Genomic DNA, 18,495 nt, shown 5'->3' on the forward strand with positions numbered 1-18,495 from the left:
TGCGCTTGAAGTTGTGCTGCTTGCTGTTCATTGGTTTAAATGATGTTACGCCCAAAATACACCTGTGACTGATTAAGAAACATAAGAGCTGGCTTTTTGCGCCAAGCGCCCGGTGTTTGATAACAAAACCACCCCAAATGTGGACTGGACACACCCCTAAATGTATTTAATCTATTCACCAGTGACCATGTGTTTTAGATCGTCAAAATAGGACCCATAATCTCGGTAAGGATTCATATGTGATCTCTTTAAAAATATGTGGTCCGGGGCTGTTCAGGGAAATGTGTTGTGGGAAATGTCATATTAGTTACTGAACTTAGTTAAGTGACAGACTTTCTGAGTGCTCTGTACTAAGACAATAGTGCACTACACATACAGTACGCAAGTAAGCAAGTTTGTTTGCACAACTTGCGATTCATATTCTAGATTAGTCTGTAATTTCAAGGAAATCGGTTTGCATGCTTTTTAAAAGTAAGGTTAATTTATTAAAATTTACATTGTAAAGGCTTCATGGGAAAAACAGCATTTTAACTGAGGAGAACAATCAGCATATTGGGTTCAAAAGACCATCCTCAGATTTCAGCACCATCATGCCTCTCTTCTCACTCTGACCCTATACTCTCACACTTATCTCATCCCCATCGAACTAAGAAATTAGTTATTTTGTAATAAACATGGCACAATAAATCACATGGTGTTTTCAAAATTCACTCTCTTGAAATTCTCCTTTGGCCATATATTTGTATGGACGTCACCTAAATGATTAAGAGTACCCCCAGTCATTTCTTGCAGGTTTACAATAATTGCATATATTTATCTTTAAAGCCCATGCATTATGAATGCCTCTTGAATAATGCATGTGTCGTCAGTCAGAGAGTTTTAATGTGGGTAAAGTAACCTTTTTCTCCGTTGTTCACATAGATATATCACCTCCACCCTTAAGTGATCATGCATGCAATGAGGTTTCTTAGATTCATTGTCTTTTCCTGGTAATAATTCACAGGCTGAAAGCAGAATCATCAACACCACAGGTTTGAGTGAGGATGCATTGCAACCCCATGTAATCACTGCAAATCATATAATGATGACCATACCTGAAATGTGAAATGAACTGGATAATGTCTTATTGAGACTAGATAAGGTGCAGGAAACTATGAAACTAACTTGCTAGTTTGCTGTTAGTTTCTTGGGTGTTATAGCCACTATCACTGTTTCTCATATCTCTGCAAATGTTTATGCACACAGTTTGTTTACAGTTTCTGGGAGGAGAGGATGGGTTTGTGTACATCCCATATAGAAATTATGCATGAGGTTATGAACTCATGTAAACACCGTTTCAGGCAATTATATAATAACTGCACTTCAAAGTATATGATATTAAACTTTTCTCTGTCCCTTGCCTTCCCTTCCTTTTATCTCTGTTCCTACAGTGTTTCAAAGACATCATTAGTCAACTTTCACAGCTTTGGCCTTTTGGGATTTGGAGTTTGAGTGCACTAAGACCATTTGTATGCACCATTAGTGTCACAACAACTCTAGCCAATGCATTTGACTGTGTTTGATGGCACAAAGAGCTTGTTTTTCACATCCTTGAGGTATTATCCAAAGTCCTTGGGTCTTTAGATAACTACTAATTGATGATTCTGTGATGCTAGATAGGACTAAGTAAGCGCAAAGGTATTCAAATAATGCTGCTGTCACGGAAATAATCTTTGCAACATTCCCTCAGTAGTCAAAAAAGTTCACTCTGTTGAACAAATACATATTGCTTTGTTCCTGGTTTCCACTGTCAGGTCATAGAGGAGAGAACAAACAGTGTTGGTAACTAGGGGTGTGGTACAAAATTGTCCGGCTCCTGAAGCCTTTTGAACCTCTGTGGTGTAAATCTCTGAGTTTCAGGGCCTCTGTTCATGGATGGGGCTAAAGAATTAGTGGGCTCAGGCACACCTGCTATACTCCAGTTCTTAGCCATTTTAAACCATGTGTTCAAAGAAACCATGCAGTCTCTCTCTCTCTCTCTCTCTCTTTCTCTCCACAAAGTTATAACTGTATCATTGTATTAGTATTATTGATGATTATTGATGTTGGATAAGGCTGAGCAGCCCACTAGTAGTGGTGTTATATGAAAGGCATTCACACTTGTCTGATGTGACTGCATGGAGGTTTCACAGAAGTAGTATGCAGTCACAAGCATTATCTCCCTAGAATCCTCTGCCCAGTAGAATTTATTAGCAGAGGATCTGAACCTGGACAGGATGACTCCAGGAGTTAATGAGTGAGAGTTGTTTGAAAAAACGTTGTTGTTGTTGGAAAAAACAGGTCTGCTTTCTTGGGGATGTGTGTGGAGGAAGCTGACGAACTCAATTACCTGGCCCATCGCTGAAAGAAAAGAAGTGCTTGTGGATAACAAAGAAGGTGTGAGATGTGGGTGTCAGGGATATTTTCAGATGCATGAGATTTATCACAGAGGAGGAGAGGAGGAGAGGAGACCGCATGGGTGCTCCATTAAGCTGTGTGTGTGTGTGTGTGTGTGTCGAGTTATTGAGTCACGTGTTGCAGAGACTACAGGCAAGATGGACATGGTACTTCCTCCTCTCTGAGTCACAGAGAAAGCCACTGACCCCACCGTTTCTGTGGCGAGAAACCACAGTGTAATCAATCTAGAGACCGGGCGGCGCAGGCTGGTTGCTCTCCTCGACGACAGGGCACTTGGAAAACGTGCACCTCGCTGCACACTGCATTGGGCTACATGGACTGTACCCACAAGGACACACCCAGCTGGTGCATTTGGGAATGGGAGTGTATAAAGGCATCAGGGGAACAGTTTGGGCTGAAGAACATGGGAGGGAGCGCCATGATGCATACCGTAATTTTTACTATTAGCCGAGGTTTATACATTGATTTTGCAAAACTTCTTCAGGTAATACACGGAGGCAGTTAATATGGTTTTGTTTTTTTATAACTTGCATAAAACATTGTCCTGCGGTTTATACAAAATCTATAAGAAATGACTGTATGAGAAGAACTATGCCTGATACATTATGAGAAGAGCATGCAATTATATTCTTTCAGTGTTCTATATTAAATTGTAACATACGTTAAGCATTTTGTATTTGATTTGTATTTGAATGAAACGCCCGTCAAGATAAAAAAAAAAAAGACCATACAGGTGTGATGTATTGTCATAGGATTTGATTTTTTAATTACAGTCATTGAAGAAAATTTAATTTAATATGAGTGACAAATGAATGTACTGTAAATTATTTGATTGGGAACTTTTATTTTCCAGAATGTTACTAGTTGTAACCTGCATTATTTTCTAAACATGACCTCCAACACCCGAAAGCTCTCTCTCTCTCTCTCTCTCTCTCACACACACACACACACACACACACACACACAAGTGCAAGTCAGCTCTGATTCAGATGACAGGCATTCAAGACTCTATTGATAAGTGTTTCAAATAACGTCGAGCAGCTGTCCTTGTCATGGTATAGAACATACATAGTACATATGTGCCACTGTCACATTATGAATTTAATACCTGAGAGGTCACACTATTAGATGTTCTGGTTTTTTTGTATGCCTTTGTTCAATGAAACATGTTTGTCCAACATTTGGTGACTAAATGACTTTAATAGTTGAAAATGGTCTTTTTGCACTGCATTTTTTTCTCTTACAGTTTTCTCTAACTCTTACATGTTTCTTAGAAAATTTTGATTCTGCCCAAATGCTGGAGAAGATCTTCTGATTCTGACTTCTGCTGTTTATATGCAACCTAAGCTACCCATCTTGACCCAAACAGATGTCCCCAAAGATGCAAATGTAAACTCATCATTAATTAACATGCCATTATATACCCCACTGTCATGTGAAATGAGAATGAAATGCCCGAATCAAATAGTGACTTCAAGTGGAAGAAACGGTATGGCATGTTTTTCCAGTCATCTTCCAGTCACATCATGCTATTACATGTCATTGCATCTGTGTAGAATCGTGAGCAATTTGAAGATGAACTTTTGAACTGCACTTGAATCTACTGCGTCCATGGTCTGCGGATGTGGATCCATAGGGCTGTGGTTTGGAAAGCCTAATCCTGGTAGTAAATTAGCAAGTCTTTAATTCAATTCAGAGTTAAGGGTTGAGAGAGAGGAATTTGTGATTGACGTTATCCGGAGGATGGCGATGGATGTGCGTTAAACTTGACATCTCAGGTGATGTTGGCTAAGATAGACTATCAGTTAATACATTTGCTGCACAAGTCTTACAGCTCAGTGATAGCTGTTACTGTCATTTCACCAATGACCAGTCTTCACGAGGGATCATTTGAATTGTGTTATTACAGCCTAAACAGCAGTCGCCTAAAGCCTGCATGTGAAAATATCAAGTGTGAATCAGCACATCATTTCCCATTGGTCTCAAGCGGAACAGTCTTGTGTTTACCTCGGTTATTGTGGCGGATTTACATGAGCCTACACGTCTCGCCTCCTCTCCTTATGTGTCAAGATAAACATAACCCACAGCTTCATGCGTAATCGCGGTCGTGAGGACCAGTGTAATCCAGTCCGTGTTTTGCTGAGCGCTCTCTCACTCACTTTGTGACTGGGTTATGGGTTGAGTGTGTGAGTCTCTCTTCTCAGGATTTCTAGTTTCCCCTCGTAGATAGAAATACAGAGGACCAGTGTATGAGAGAGAAGTTGACTGAACAGCGCACAGGCTGTCGCTCTACACACCGGATTCCGGGGGCACTGCTTCTCGGACTAAAAGCGTGCTTGTTCTGTCGGGCGTACAGGGGGAAAGCCGTCTGCTATGAGGTGGATGCAAAGCAAAGTGTGATTTTTGATTTATAAACATTTCTCAACCTGCAGCGGGAAGAGAGTGGAAATCACGGAGCACCGCACTCTCACTTTCCGCGGATTGCAACGGCTCCTGCATTTGAAATAGCGGATATCTTTTGCTCCGCGCATTTGCATGGATTTACCACATAGGTGTGCGATGTTCAGACTACAGATTGTCTTTTGCACTTTGTCGGTGCTACTGTCACTTTCATTTGGTGGAGATGTTAAATCGCGGAGCTGCAATGATGTTCGGCAAGCCTACACCGCCAAAGGCTTTAGTCTCGCCAGTGTTCCTCACCAGGAAATATCAGGTAAGGTATTAGGAGCAGAAGTAACATCTTTCGTGCTTCCCATATTCACCACGTTGTGCCATCAGCTGTCTTTCTCAAAATGTAATTGGGAACTGTTATTGTAAGCAAAGCCTATGGTGAATGAGCTGGAAGAATAATAATTGTAGGATACACAATAATGGTAATGTCATGTAATGTTGGCAGATAGTTTCTAGTAGCTGCCAACTGTGAAACGGAGCTGTGACATTTGATAGATGTACCCTACGTTTTCTCAGTGTGACAGAGAGTTTGATGCCAATACATTCATGATGCCAAAATGTTAATCTTTAAAAAGGTAAGCGTTTTACAGTTTTGTGGAGAATCTGAAACCATAGACTATAGCTATAAAATTATGATTAATTCAGTGTTTTCTTACAGAGTGTTGATGACAAGCAGTGGTCGAAAAGTTCTTTGATGGTTACAGGCTATGTGTAACTCACTTCTGTGGCGTCACACTCAACAAAAGTTAACTTTTCATAGTTTATTATCTAGCCTCACAGGAAGAAGTTTTCGGATTATTTTTCAGATAATAATAAGACTAATCAGTGTCTTTGTTTAGCAAAAACAATTAATGCGTGTTTTTTTTCTTCCGTCCTTGTGAAAGGTAGAAAAGGTTGTTACTCAATGTCCCCTCAACAAATATCTTCTCGCTACATTACTTAAAACAGGCTATATTAATATACATAGCATTACAACATTACGATAATATATATATTTTTTTTAAAACAACAGCAAACAAACAGACAAACAAACAAAAAAAAAAACATTTACAGACTACACAACTTTAATTCTGTTGTCTCCAAGCATATTTATATTGAATAAATTCCCCAATCTTCAGTAGGATTTCACAGTCACAGCTTATTGTAATCAAACAATGTTGACCTCCATATCACATGGATCTCACTGGATCAAGCGGCCAAAATTGTCTGAAAAAAATGCCAACTCCAGTTTAGGGTGCTGCAGCCTACCTGATATACAAGCACAACATGCCAGTAGGGGGCTCTAATCGCACAGTAGGGAAGATGTCTGCTTAGCCTGGAATGTATAAACTCCTCAAGGCTATAGCTTAGCTTTAATTCATGCTCTTTGGCATAGCTCAGATAGGGTTTTCATTTATCTGTTGTGTAGTTATCACATTTATGGTTTAACCAGGAAAGCTGATTAAGTGTCTAGCCCAGAATGTTTCATTGGGGAGGGGAGCAAATAAAGGCACACTATAGGGCCAAGATAATCCTTTCATATTGCATCTCACAAATATAATAGAGTGAAAGGCCAATTAACAGTCAATTAGATTTGCTCTAAGCCAACATACTGTTCTGGGGGGTCATATAAAAACAGCAACTCTGAAGTTTAGAGTACAGGGTAAATCTTTGTGAGAAGGCAGTGTGTGTGTGTGTGTGTGTGTGTGTGTGTGTGTGTGTGTGTGTGTGCGTGCGTGTGTGTGTGCAGTCGTGCTCAGTCATGCATGCATGTGTGGTGTACGAGTGTATGCGTGTATTTTTGTGTCTGTTGGTGTCTATGTGCATGTGTATGTGTGTTCTCATCAAAGCTTTGTTGTAATCCAGTGCTACAGTGGGCTGCTATAGCTGTGAAGTACGCTGTGTGATTGGAATAGGACCCTTATGGGGCACTTGTCACCGACCCCAGACAGAACACAGCACTCAACATGCTAGCCATTTGTACATGCCAGACTAATGGCATGGTCCATTTAGCATTCCCATGGCATTTCATACAGTGTTTTCTCATGTTTTCTGTCACACATGTTGTATGTTGTTTTTGCCCATGTTACTTCAGGCCAATGGATTGGCGTTGTGGATGAAAAAAAAGGGGAAAAGAGCAAGCAAAGTATGTCATAGGCCACATTTTTAAGCAAGCTTGTTTGCCAGTTACTGTGGCTGTCCCAGAGGAATTGCAACTCGGTAGTCTCACAGTACACAGCAAATTGGACAGTGTAAATGATACTCTGTAGGAGTACATTTTACACCCGTTTCGGTGTATATATGGGTCCAAGTGTCCAGTGTTCTCCCAACACTGGACACCAGAGTTAAAATATTAACACTATCACAGAGTTAAATTTTAACACCACAAGTGTTCAAATGCACTCTTTCAGAGACATCATTTGACACTACTTTTAGTAACTTCAACACCTGTAATAGTAACTTCTGCAACACTGAAATAATACGCTTACCAAAATAACATTTAACGCCTATGACTACAAAGCAATATTAACTCATTTAGAAATTATTTTACACCAATAGATTTAGACAACAACTCACGGTTTAACATATTTAATTAAAAAAACCTGTCAAGACAGTGTCAAAAAAGCATTACAATGTTTGGATAAAATCCACAATCTAGTTTGAAACAATACAGCTGACATTCATAAAAAGCAATATACTAAAGGCAATTACATTTGTTCCTCATTGTTACAATTCATGAATGGATTTAAATAATCATGACTAAACATCAGGAAGTTCTGGCAAAATATAAAAATATGTATACTTACTGGACTGGCGTAATTATGTGATTGTCTACAGTGCTCTGGGGTAGTGTATCCACATCTCAACACCTTCCGTGGCCAAAAGACGACATGTGAATACATCGTGCCAATCATGTGATATGTTGTGAATACACAATACCAATCATGTGTTGTGATCTCGCCGCTGGAGCGAGGCCGGTGTTGTGAAGCCTTGCACACGACGCAGTTCTGCCCGAAATAGATGCCCGATAAGGGCCCAAAATGCGTTGCAATATGGCCGCAGAGTGGAGGGACTTGCCTAAAGGACTTTGGTGTATCATAAAGTAGTGTTTGGGAATCAAGAGTCCAACATGGGTGTCTTGGTGAGGTTCTTGGATCCTTTGATGATTTCTGGCTTCAGAAAAATTCCCCACTTCCATAAATTGAGAGGAAATATCTTCTCCAAACAGTAGCTGGAAGTCCTGCAGCACCTACAATCAGACAAAACAAGAGTTAAGTCAAAACAAGGTCATTTGAAATAATAATACAGTGATCAAATGTTTTATACATCGCTTAATAGTTTAAAATGTTCTAATACGTCTACATTTACTGGCTGCTGTCAAAAATGCATTGTTTTACCTCCTTCCTTACTTTCCTGATTCTTTGACAGGAAAAAAGAAAAAGGTATCAAATTTTAATTGTAGATATTCATATAATTTAGGACCTTACTTGCTCCAGAAATCCTGATTAGAAAAGTCCATCATCCAGCTTCATCCAGTCCACCACTTCTTTCTTGATATCATAAAAAAAAAGGAGACGTTAACACATTTAAAAAAGAAACCTTTGTGCAAACGGCAAGTTAAAACTTGACCAGCGGTTATATTCACCTGTATTGACAACACTAGCGTCAAATTAACTTAGTGATGGTGGGGGTGAACGCTTTTACTTTTAACTGAAAAGTTTGTTGGCTTTGATATAAGATTGACGGTGAGCTAACTAACGTTATGCTAGCGTGCTAGCTGATACCTTAAGTTAAAATAACCTGGAAACTTCACAGTAGGCTAGCTTCGTTAACCCAGTCTCAAAAGTGTACAAAGTCTACAAAAAAGTGAAACATGACAAATGCTTATATTCACCAGTATTTGACGGCACAAACGTCAAATTAATTCAATCATGGCGAGCGAATCCCAACATTTATCAGAGAAAGTATTTGGTCAGATTTGACATGGCGTGCTAAAATTTGCTAGTGCGCTAACATTAAAGTTAACTTAGGCTACCATTAGTGCTAAGCTAGTTCTTACGTTAGTAACGTTAACGCAGGAATTCCACCTCGTGAACCCAGTAAATCCTTAGCACAAACGTTAATTTTAAAAATGCATGACAGGAATGTTAAAAGAAAGTTATAAATGCTGGGCAAAGAAAACTCTTCAGACAAACATATTGCATTTCACCTTACCTTTCTTTCGCCGAAGTCAGGCAGCCATTGTTCTCAGGCGACTTCACTTATCCAGACAGAGACGTCCGACGACGTAATGACGTAATATGCGAGCTCTAAGGACTCAATCAGATTATAGACACCCTGGGAGTTTGTGCAGTAAAAATAAACTCTGGACCAACACTGGCAAAATAATGGACACCGCTAAAACTATATAAAACACACCGACAAGTGTACAAAATCCTCAATATAATCCACAGTGTAAAAAAATATACTCTTTAACCTCATACTCTGGGAAAATAACACTTTGGCATTTGCTGTGTAGATTATTGCTTCTTCATTTAAACTTTTTTTCAATAATTTTTCCCCTTGTGTTCAGTAATTAAAATTAAAACACTCAAATCTTAATCTGTAATTTCTTGTGTCTTGAGGTTAATGTCTTCTAATATACTGCATACACAATGTAAGTATGCATTAATTGGTGCCCATACATGGCTTTGGTATGTATTGGCATGACTCATAAGCAAAACAAACTGTAATGACTTTTCAAGAGTTTTACTGTGTGAAGTGTCTTTGTTATATTCATCTTAAAGTTCACCGCCCACGTAGGACGGTCTTAGTCACCCACTCACCTTACCACTCACGAAAGATAGTTTGACAGACGCAACCAGGGACGGATCATGGGTTGTGCCAAGTGTGCACGTGCACAGGGGCCCTCAGCCAATGGGGGCTCTCGGATTTAAAAAAAAATTGCCATGAATTTAGGCTAGATTATGCCCGGTGCTTCTGTCTGTTAATTTGCGGCACAACTGAATGGTGTTATGGAACCGCGGACCGAAAGAAAAATAAACAAAATGTTTTCCTGATCAATAAATACCTCTTAATTCATAAAATATAGAGGCATAACATTAGGTGGAAGTGGTAGGCTATGAGTGCTCATTCAATGTGTATGCGTGTTTACGAAAGTGAAACTGACCCACTCGTGGGTAGGTGAATGAAGTGGATTCCTGCAATGTTCATGAAAACAGCATAGCGATTGGATAGCCTAATAAATCGCGACTTGTTGTAGGCCTAACAGTAGCTAATATCGTAGCAAATAGCCTATGTCTTTGTTATATTCAAAGACATAGGCTGACAATAGGCCTACACTTATTTCACTCGTCTCGCTGGAGTGAGCGCATAATGTGGGCTGTTGCGCAAAGAAATTAATTAGGGAGATGATCTGCATCTCCATTTACCAAACGCTATAGTTTTGCTAACATCTCCACTGTTAACGTGAAATATGTGTCCATGCAAGGTAGTGTCAAGCAGCAGTGAAGTGAAAACCTTATCATGCAGGTAGCCAATGTTCATGTCACCTGAGTCAGACAGAAAATGGGCCCTGCTTGCTCTGTTAAAGTTTGTATGCCCCTTCCAAACTGCGTTAAAAGGGTATATTTAACAGCCAGAATTTCAAACATTTCCAGGGGCAGACACCCCTGAACCCCCCGTATTATGATACGCAACGTATGAAAGCAGGGACTTGAACTTCACATACACAGTCCTCGAAGAAGCTGGGCATGTGTGTGCTTCATAGCTGAATCTTGTCGTCCACAGGTGCACCCGTGCATCTCTGTCTGTCAGGATCAGACTGATCCAAATGTGTTCCGTGGCGTCTCCTCCACCTGTGTCTGAGTCTGGCTGATTCAATCTCACAGCATGCTATCCATCCTCCTCCCTCTCTCTCTCTCTCTCTCTCTCTCTATCTCTCTCCTTTACCCTCTCTCTCTCTCCTTCTCCCTCTCTCTCTGTCGTCTTCTTGCCCAAGACCTGTAATCGTGTTTGTAATGAAAATCTCGGCCCTTAAATGTCACGCCTGTTCGGGGGTGCTTTGATCATGGCTGAGCGCTTGTCTGCCATATTTGTCCGCGGTGAAAGGTACTAAATGACATTCGTTTGCACTCATTATGGCGTGGATGTCTCTGCAAACAGACCTTGCTCAAAGCATGACTATCGGATGCTGATTTAGAGGACCAAGAAAGAAAGAAAGAAAGAAAAGTAAGAGGATGGGATAGGGAGAGAGATGTTGGCATGTATATTGTTTTTGATGCATGTGGAGAGTGTGCGCTGAGTGTCTGGTCCTGTACCAGTAATACCCAGATGGCTTAAGACTCTGAAGTGGCTTTTACCTCACTGTGTTCCCGAACAAGACCTGAGACCTGAGTCCTTGAGGATTCTGTCATTGTCGAAGCTTTTTTTTTTTTTTTTTTTTTTTGAGGAAATAGGATTTGGTTTGTGGTGTCCTCAGTTATAACTTTGTGTGTGTATTTGTGTGTGTGTGTGTGTGTGTGTGTGTGTGTGTTGTCTAGATACCAAAATTATGACTTCGATACAATACCTACCATGAATATCTCGATACTCGATACTGAAACGATACCACGGCGAAATCCTAAAGTATCTGGAAAAGAAAGGACGCACACCTCCTTCAAGTGTATTGAGTTATTTGTGTTGAATTTGGTGCACTTTTGTAGTGTACATGTTTATTATTTTTATAGTCAGTAAAATAGTAGTACATCATAGCATACTATGATAACAGTCATTATGTCTCGTCAAAATTCACTGATGAAGATTCGCTTTATCTCACAATAAACCACACTCGTTTCACTTAGGCTATAGGCCTAGCCTATAACTGAGGAGATGAACTTTACATTGATCATGTACTGGTGTTTTCTATAGCCTATTCATTAACCTGTTGTTCTTTGAACAGGAGATATGTCTGCAAGGTGCTTAGCCAAGTTCTATGTGTAGCCTGCTTCCCTTGAATGGCTTTGAAACATATTTTACAGACGGGCCTCAGTGTACCTGTTGGCTTGCCTTCACTTTCCACGATGTCTCCTAAATAGTTCCAGATTTCCTTTTGTTTTACCTACAGGCCGAGGACTGTCGGCTAATAATTTGAGTTGACGTTTGTTGCACACTCACTCAGAGCTGCCTGCTTGACACACTCTCTTGCCTAGATGTGCGTGCAAGGCGCATGGAGAGTGAGAGCAATTCACACAGACACAGAGCGCTATTATTCTATTAATCAATGCTAAAAACATTGGAAATTGTATCTTTTTTTGCGTGAGGGCATCGTGATACCTTTCTAGTATCGGTACACTGTGTGTGTCTGTCTTTTGGTGTCTATGCGCATGTGTGTGTGTTGAAGCATATGACATTCTTATTCCCCTTTGCTGTGAAGCTCAGATAAAGTATGACATATTTTTGTAATCATGTGGACCACAAGAAAATACATGTATTGTAATATCACACTATAACGTATATATTATACACTATATGTTCACCTAGTCTAGTTCATGATAATCTGAATTTCCATTGTGTGGCAAAACTTCAGGCAAAAGAATCAACCACCATCAAAGTGCAGCCATTAGAATTGCAAAGAGAATCCCAGGTAGACAGCTCATATTGTGATAATAGATCCCATACAGTGACTACCAGACTTAAAAGTGTCATTTTAGAATACAGATTACTTTGACAGGCTTTGAGATACACACTGTCTTGAGATGTGAAAATGAAAAGTGCATATATAGGATTCATCAGCCTAACAGCAGGCTTGTGCTGTACTGAGCCTTCTGTAAACCTCAGGTAGTAATGATTCTATGCCATTGTCATACCACCTCACCTGGGGTTTGGAGTGAGCTACCGCTGAAACCAAAACATGCTATCTCTTAATGCATTTCTATTTTGAGTCCAGGATGAATGCATGCTTGTAAAAGGCTCCCTGATATTGTTAGCAAAATCTATCTAAGGATCAGGTACCAGCCATAGATAAGCCCAGGAGATTGGTCTCTCTGTTAAGATGGCGGAACGCGTAAACAAAAGTCGACTGGTTTGTGTGTGTGTGTGTGTACTGTATGTGTGTGTGTGTGTGTGTGTGTGTGTGTGTGTGTGTGTGTGTGTGTGTGTGTGTGTGTGTGTGTCTTGTGGTCCTTGTAACACGCCTGTTTGTCTATGACTCTTTTCCTGGAAGCAATATTTGTTCCAGGCGAATGACCAACCATAATTACTCTAGTATGCAAATAAATAAGCACGCTTTTAAAATTTCAGTGGAATGTTTTAAACATGGAGAATGAGCTGAATAGACTCATTGCAATCAATATGTATTTAGCCTGGCTTTGTACTTGGTTTCAGTTTGTTGTCTTACTTCTTTCAACAAAGGGGAAAAGGGAATATTACGAAACCTGATAGGATCTAATAAGGTGCTTAAAAGCACAGGGTAGCTACAATAATCTATTCTTGGTATTCTCAGTATCTTGTATCCTCGTCATTATAGAGTGGTTTCTACGTACTGCATATGGAGCTGGACTTATTGGTACTACTGTAGAGTAAAATAGTAATGCACTATGTTTAAAATATCTAAAAAGCTCTAAAAGCAAAGTTTGTGCAGGCAAAGGTGATACTGTGGCTCAGTCTTATTTGATTGATTTTACATTTCTACATTTATGCAATAAGCATGCTGGGTTAAGTCTTGCAAACTTCAAACATAATATCTGCTACTGTTTGTTGTTGCTTTCCTATTTTTAGAGCAACAAGTCATGTAATGTGAAAATGATGCCATTCCCCTTGAAAGTTCACTCTGAAGAAGATGCCCCTGATCTGTCACAAATCACATCACCTTAAACTATATCAGGGGACTCAGACTCTCTTTTTGTCTTTTTGTCCTTTCAAGCAGATTTAGCAGAAGCTGTTTTGTGTGTGTGTGTGTGTGTGTGTGTGTGTGTGTGTGTGTGTGTGTGTGTGTGTGTGTGTGCACATTTAGCAGGAGCTGTTTGCATGTGTGTGTGTCTGTGTGTGTGTCTGTGTTTGTTTGTGTGTGCGTGTGTCTTCCAAGGAAAGATAAACCTAATTCCAGTTCAGTTGAAAAAGCCCCAGCCATGTGTAATTGGATTTTTAACGTCTTGAAATCATCTTTGCATAAATGCGCTTCGAACTCGCTGCTGGCCCCAGGAGAGCGACTGGAGAAAGCACTCAATTATTGCTAATTAGCAATGCTAACACAAGTGCGTCAGGTGTCTCCTGCTCGTCCTCAGATTAGACGATGGCATTATAGTAATCCAACTCAATGGATGCTGCATCATGTCAGAAATGCAATTCTGGTCACATCATGCTAATGACGCTGGCATGCTGGTTATCACGTGCAGAGAGTGGAGGGAGAAGAGAGAAAAAAGGACCTTATTTGCATAAGTTAATTATTTTGACAACTTCAGCTCCAGACCAGTGGACCTAGATAATATTCGCGACACAGATAGGAAAACGGCTTTTAAACTGCATTCGAGGGAGGATGGAATGTATGAAATGAAAAAATAGAAAGAAAGAAAAAAAGGGGGGAGGCGTAATGAAAAGGTTTTACGCATGGGCAGATATCGTACTATACATACCCCCCAGCATCACTGTTTCGCCCCCTCCAAAAAAGGTGCCTGCTCTTTGAGCAGAAGTCCATGCGGTGCTGTCTTTGTTTTCTGCCTTGTCAGGGCTCTGAGGGTGCTGATTAGGGTTCTGTTGGACCCATAGCTACTGCCCTGTGTGGCACAGAATACCAGCACACTACATTATTCTGCCTTCTTCTTCTTCTTGCAGAGCCTGGGAGTTTCTGTCAGCACTATTAGGAAATCTGTCACGCTTCGTCTTTCTCCTCCTTGAGAAACATATCTTGTGTTGGTGTTTTGCTTTCCCTCGGCATTATAGAGCCGGCTGGACGCCAGGCTGGACACTGGTCGATGATGATGGTGCCTCGACAAGTTTCATCCAATTTTTACCACAGCAATTGTGTTGAATGAGCATCTTGAAAGTGTTGATAGGGGATTTCTGAAAACTCGATGGTGTGTTGAATAGACCTGTTCAGTATGTTCCCAAGCAGCTCTGTAGGCTGCCCCTGGGGATCAGACATACTGAGAAAATATGCACCAATAGTGACTGACATGGGATACTAATGTCGGGATACTGTTTTGAAAAAATACATATAAATGTAATGTAAGTATGATCTGAATTAATGTTTTCAAAATCAGATTTTATTAACTGGCTATCTGTTGATGCAGACTGAATTATAATGTATTTTTTAAAATAATTCAGGAGTCAGCATTTTCAGACTGCATTTATTGAAATATCTCTGTAGTGTTGTGGCTGCTTTTCTTAATAAAGGACCCAGCTGTAAACCAAGAGAGTAGTTTGTTACAGGTTTAGTGCTATTGTAGAAAAAAAAACCCTCATAGAGATTAGAGTTCACTGACATTTGCACTGTTTGAGATGCTAACTCTACAGTATGCATGTTTAGACAGTTTGTGGCTTCTGGTGTGAATGGTTGTCCTTGAGGGGTGGGGTGGGGGGGGGGGTGGGTCAGGGGTGGCGCTGCGCTGCGAGGGCGAGTTGAAGAGGAGGCTGAGATGGGTTCCATTTGAAGCAGGTCAGCCGGAGCCGTCCTTCAGAGCTGCCCCCTCCTCCCCCTCCTCGTCCTCCTCCAGAGCTCATCTCCTTTCAGGCCTGTGAAGCCAAAGCTACTGTCAGTGAGTTCATTACGTGCCAGTCAGCCTTCACTCAGGGTCCCGCTTCAGAAAGGGCTTGCCTGAAATGCCACTGCAGGTGTATTGTCTGTGTGTGTGTGTGTGTGTGTGTGTGTGTGTGAGAGAGAGAGAGTGACTGAGTTAGAGAGAGAGTATTTGAGTCTATGTATGTGTGTGTGTGTGTGTGTGTGTTCCAGTATGTCAACTGTAGTACACTCAGTGATTCTGAGTGTTTGGCATGTCTGTGTGTATACAAGTGTGTCAGTGTGCATGTACATGTGAGTATGTTTGTTTGTTTGTGTGTGCATGTGTGTATGTGTGTGTGTGTGTGTGTGTGTGTGTGTGTGTGTGTGTGTGTGTGTGTGTGTGTGTGTGTGTGTCTCTTTGTGTATGTGTCAGTGGTGTGTGGGTGTTTTGAATCAGTCACAGACTCTGCCTCCCCATTTACAGCGATGCTGTGTGGAACAGCCATTTGACACACCGTCAAACAACTTTGTCTTCCCGCTTACTGACGCCCATTTAGCGCGCCTGTGTGCGGCAACACACAGAGCGAGAGACCCACACACACACACACACACACACACACACACACACACACACACACACACACACACACACACAGATCGCTCCTAAATCCCCCGCTGGAGGCAGACGGAGGAGTTTTCCACATGAAACATGCCTACTCAACAACCGTAAAAAAGCCTCCCAACAGTCTGCCTCCACAGACGCTCCACGACTTTGACAATTTACTTAACATCTAACCAGCCGGGGGGTTGTGTGTTTGTGTGTGTGTGTGTGTGTGTGTGTGTGTGTGTGTGTTTTGTGTGTGTGTGTGTGTGTGTGTGTGTGTGTGTGTTTGCGTGTGTGTGTGTCTGTGTGTCTGTGTGTGTGTTAGTGTGTGTGTGTGTGTGTGTGTGGGGAAGAGGTCTATTTTTTTTTTTTTGTACAGTTAAAATCGGATTGGTACCTATTTTTGAATGTGGGCTACGGGCGCAGAAAGAGTTAATTAGACAGAGAGGGATTTGCGGTGAGGGATCGGGGACTATGATGCTTTGAATAGCGGCCTTACGGGGGAAGGGCTACTGTGAGGAGCTAAGCGCTAAGCGCGGTGAGGCTCCCACCGAGACCAACACATTTGGGCCGACCACTCAGGAGGCATCATTAAGGGGCCACAAGGCCAAATGCTTTGTCTTATTCTGGACCTGATGCCTTCATGCTTAGCTGTTACATAAATCAAAGGGTGGATGGCCAAATTACTGGACACAGTTAGGCCAAAGCCTGGGTCTTGGGGGAGAGGATGGTCAGTAGGTGGAGGATATGATGCGTTTGCTCTGGCTGGTTAAAGATGCTGTCCTTGCTTTTGGCAGAAAGTTGTTGCTATTTGAGCACAACAGCCACACAAATCACATTCCTCCCCCATGTGCCCCTGAAGCATGTGAGATGATTGACTGGGACGGAGCCATAAACAATTTCAGACAATCACGATCCAAAATGGGAAAACGGGTCTGTCCCAAACGGGAAAAATCCTGCCTTCTAAGATAGCAGCTGCCTTCTGTTTTGGATAGACTCACTAGGATCATTTCCCATTTACAGAGCCAGAACTATGTATAGATATCGGAGAGTTTTTTTGAGTGCGCATTCTGAATAAACAACTAGAGGACTTTCAGGAGTGACTAACTGAATTTGACAAAAAGTGTAACGGATTACAATCGTGGATTACACCTTCAAATGAGACCCAGCCCAATTTGTATTCTTTGTTTATAATACAGTTATAGATAGTTAATGTAAAAACTGTAATAGATCATTTGTTTGTAATATCCTAACACATACTGAACCTCAAACTCAGTTTTACACAATCACTAATTGCTGTGATTTCACAAACAATGTACAATTATAGTTAAGGCTTTCATTTCAGAGTTCTATATTATTATTATATAATTCATGTGAAATAACCAGAACAGTACCGCAAGCTACAATCTATTTAAGGCCCTTATAAAGGCATGTGATGATAATGTGGACCATATACTCATGATTTTAATTACCACTAATGGTTTGAGTTGAATTTGTCAAGGTTTAAATGGGATTAGTTGAATGAGGGATGACAGATAGCACTGTTGTCTTTGTGTGGGTGGGATTCACCAAGCACTTGGCGAGATGTTTCATCATGTGGCTTTATAATGTTCTAGCACATTCTGTGTACATGCAAAGTATGTTGCAGGTTATTATGTCAGTATTTTCCAATGGGTTCAATGAAGCTACAGCCAAGATGCGGCACTTTAATGAAGCTGTGTTTGCTTGTTTGCATTAAATCTGTATTAGCCGCATTTTGGCGGAGAGTTTGAAAAGGCAAAAAAGTAAAACTTTCTCAGCTGTCTTCTTTTGTTTTTCCCTCAAGAATGTTTTTTCCCCCTTAGGAATGTTTTTTCTTTGTGTTTTCCTTCGAGAAGAGACGGGCTGTTTCCTTTTTGCTAGCTGCGCCTGAAACGCACTGGATTAAAGCAACCCCTGTGCTCGGCCATAGAGAATCTGTCAAACCTCTGTAAGCATCCATGTGTGAAATACATAAAGTCAGAGAGCTCCGAGCGCAGCGCCTTTCCCTTAACACCATATAAGGTATGCAGACGGAGCTGTGAAAAAGCCATGGCTATCCAGTCTGGCTTAGGTGACTGCCACAGCTTACTCTCAATTTTCAATCAATCGCCTGACCAAATCAGTAATGCTATGGGGCGCGGATTACGGACCCCGTCCCCCCAACCCCCCCCTTTCTCATCCTGCCAACATCCTCCAGAAATACACTAACTAGAAATAAGTTTAAATAAAGGCTGCGAGCGATTGTAAGTCGAGGGATTAAGTGTGTGGGGAGAAGAGGGGAAGAAAAAGAGTGGAACCAGGGCGCAGA

The 18,495-nt window shown here is 41.1% G+C and overlaps 1 protein-coding gene across 2 annotated transcripts in view; it reads left to right on the forward strand.

The window, feature by feature from the left end:
* Positions 1-4,608: 4,608 nt before the first annotated feature.
* The window catches only part of gpc6a (glypican 6a), a 125,701-nt gene continuing 111,814 nt past the window's right edge, over positions 4,609-18,495 (forward strand). For both annotated transcript variants that reach the window (XM_048235431.1, XM_048235432.1), the window contains exon 1: positions 4,609-5,149. In XM_048235431.1, coding sequence (XP_048091388.1) covers positions 4,972-5,149 — 178 coding nt within the window. In that variant the 5' untranslated portion in view covers positions 4,609-4,971. The remainder of the gene's footprint in view (positions 5,150-18,495) is intronic.

This window comes from Alosa alosa, chromosome 23 (assembly GCF_017589495.1).
Source record: "Alosa alosa isolate M-15738 ecotype Scorff River chromosome 23, AALO_Geno_1.1, whole genome shotgun sequence".
Taxonomy (NCBI): Eukaryota; Metazoa; Chordata; class Actinopteri; order Clupeiformes; family Clupeidae; genus Alosa; species Alosa alosa.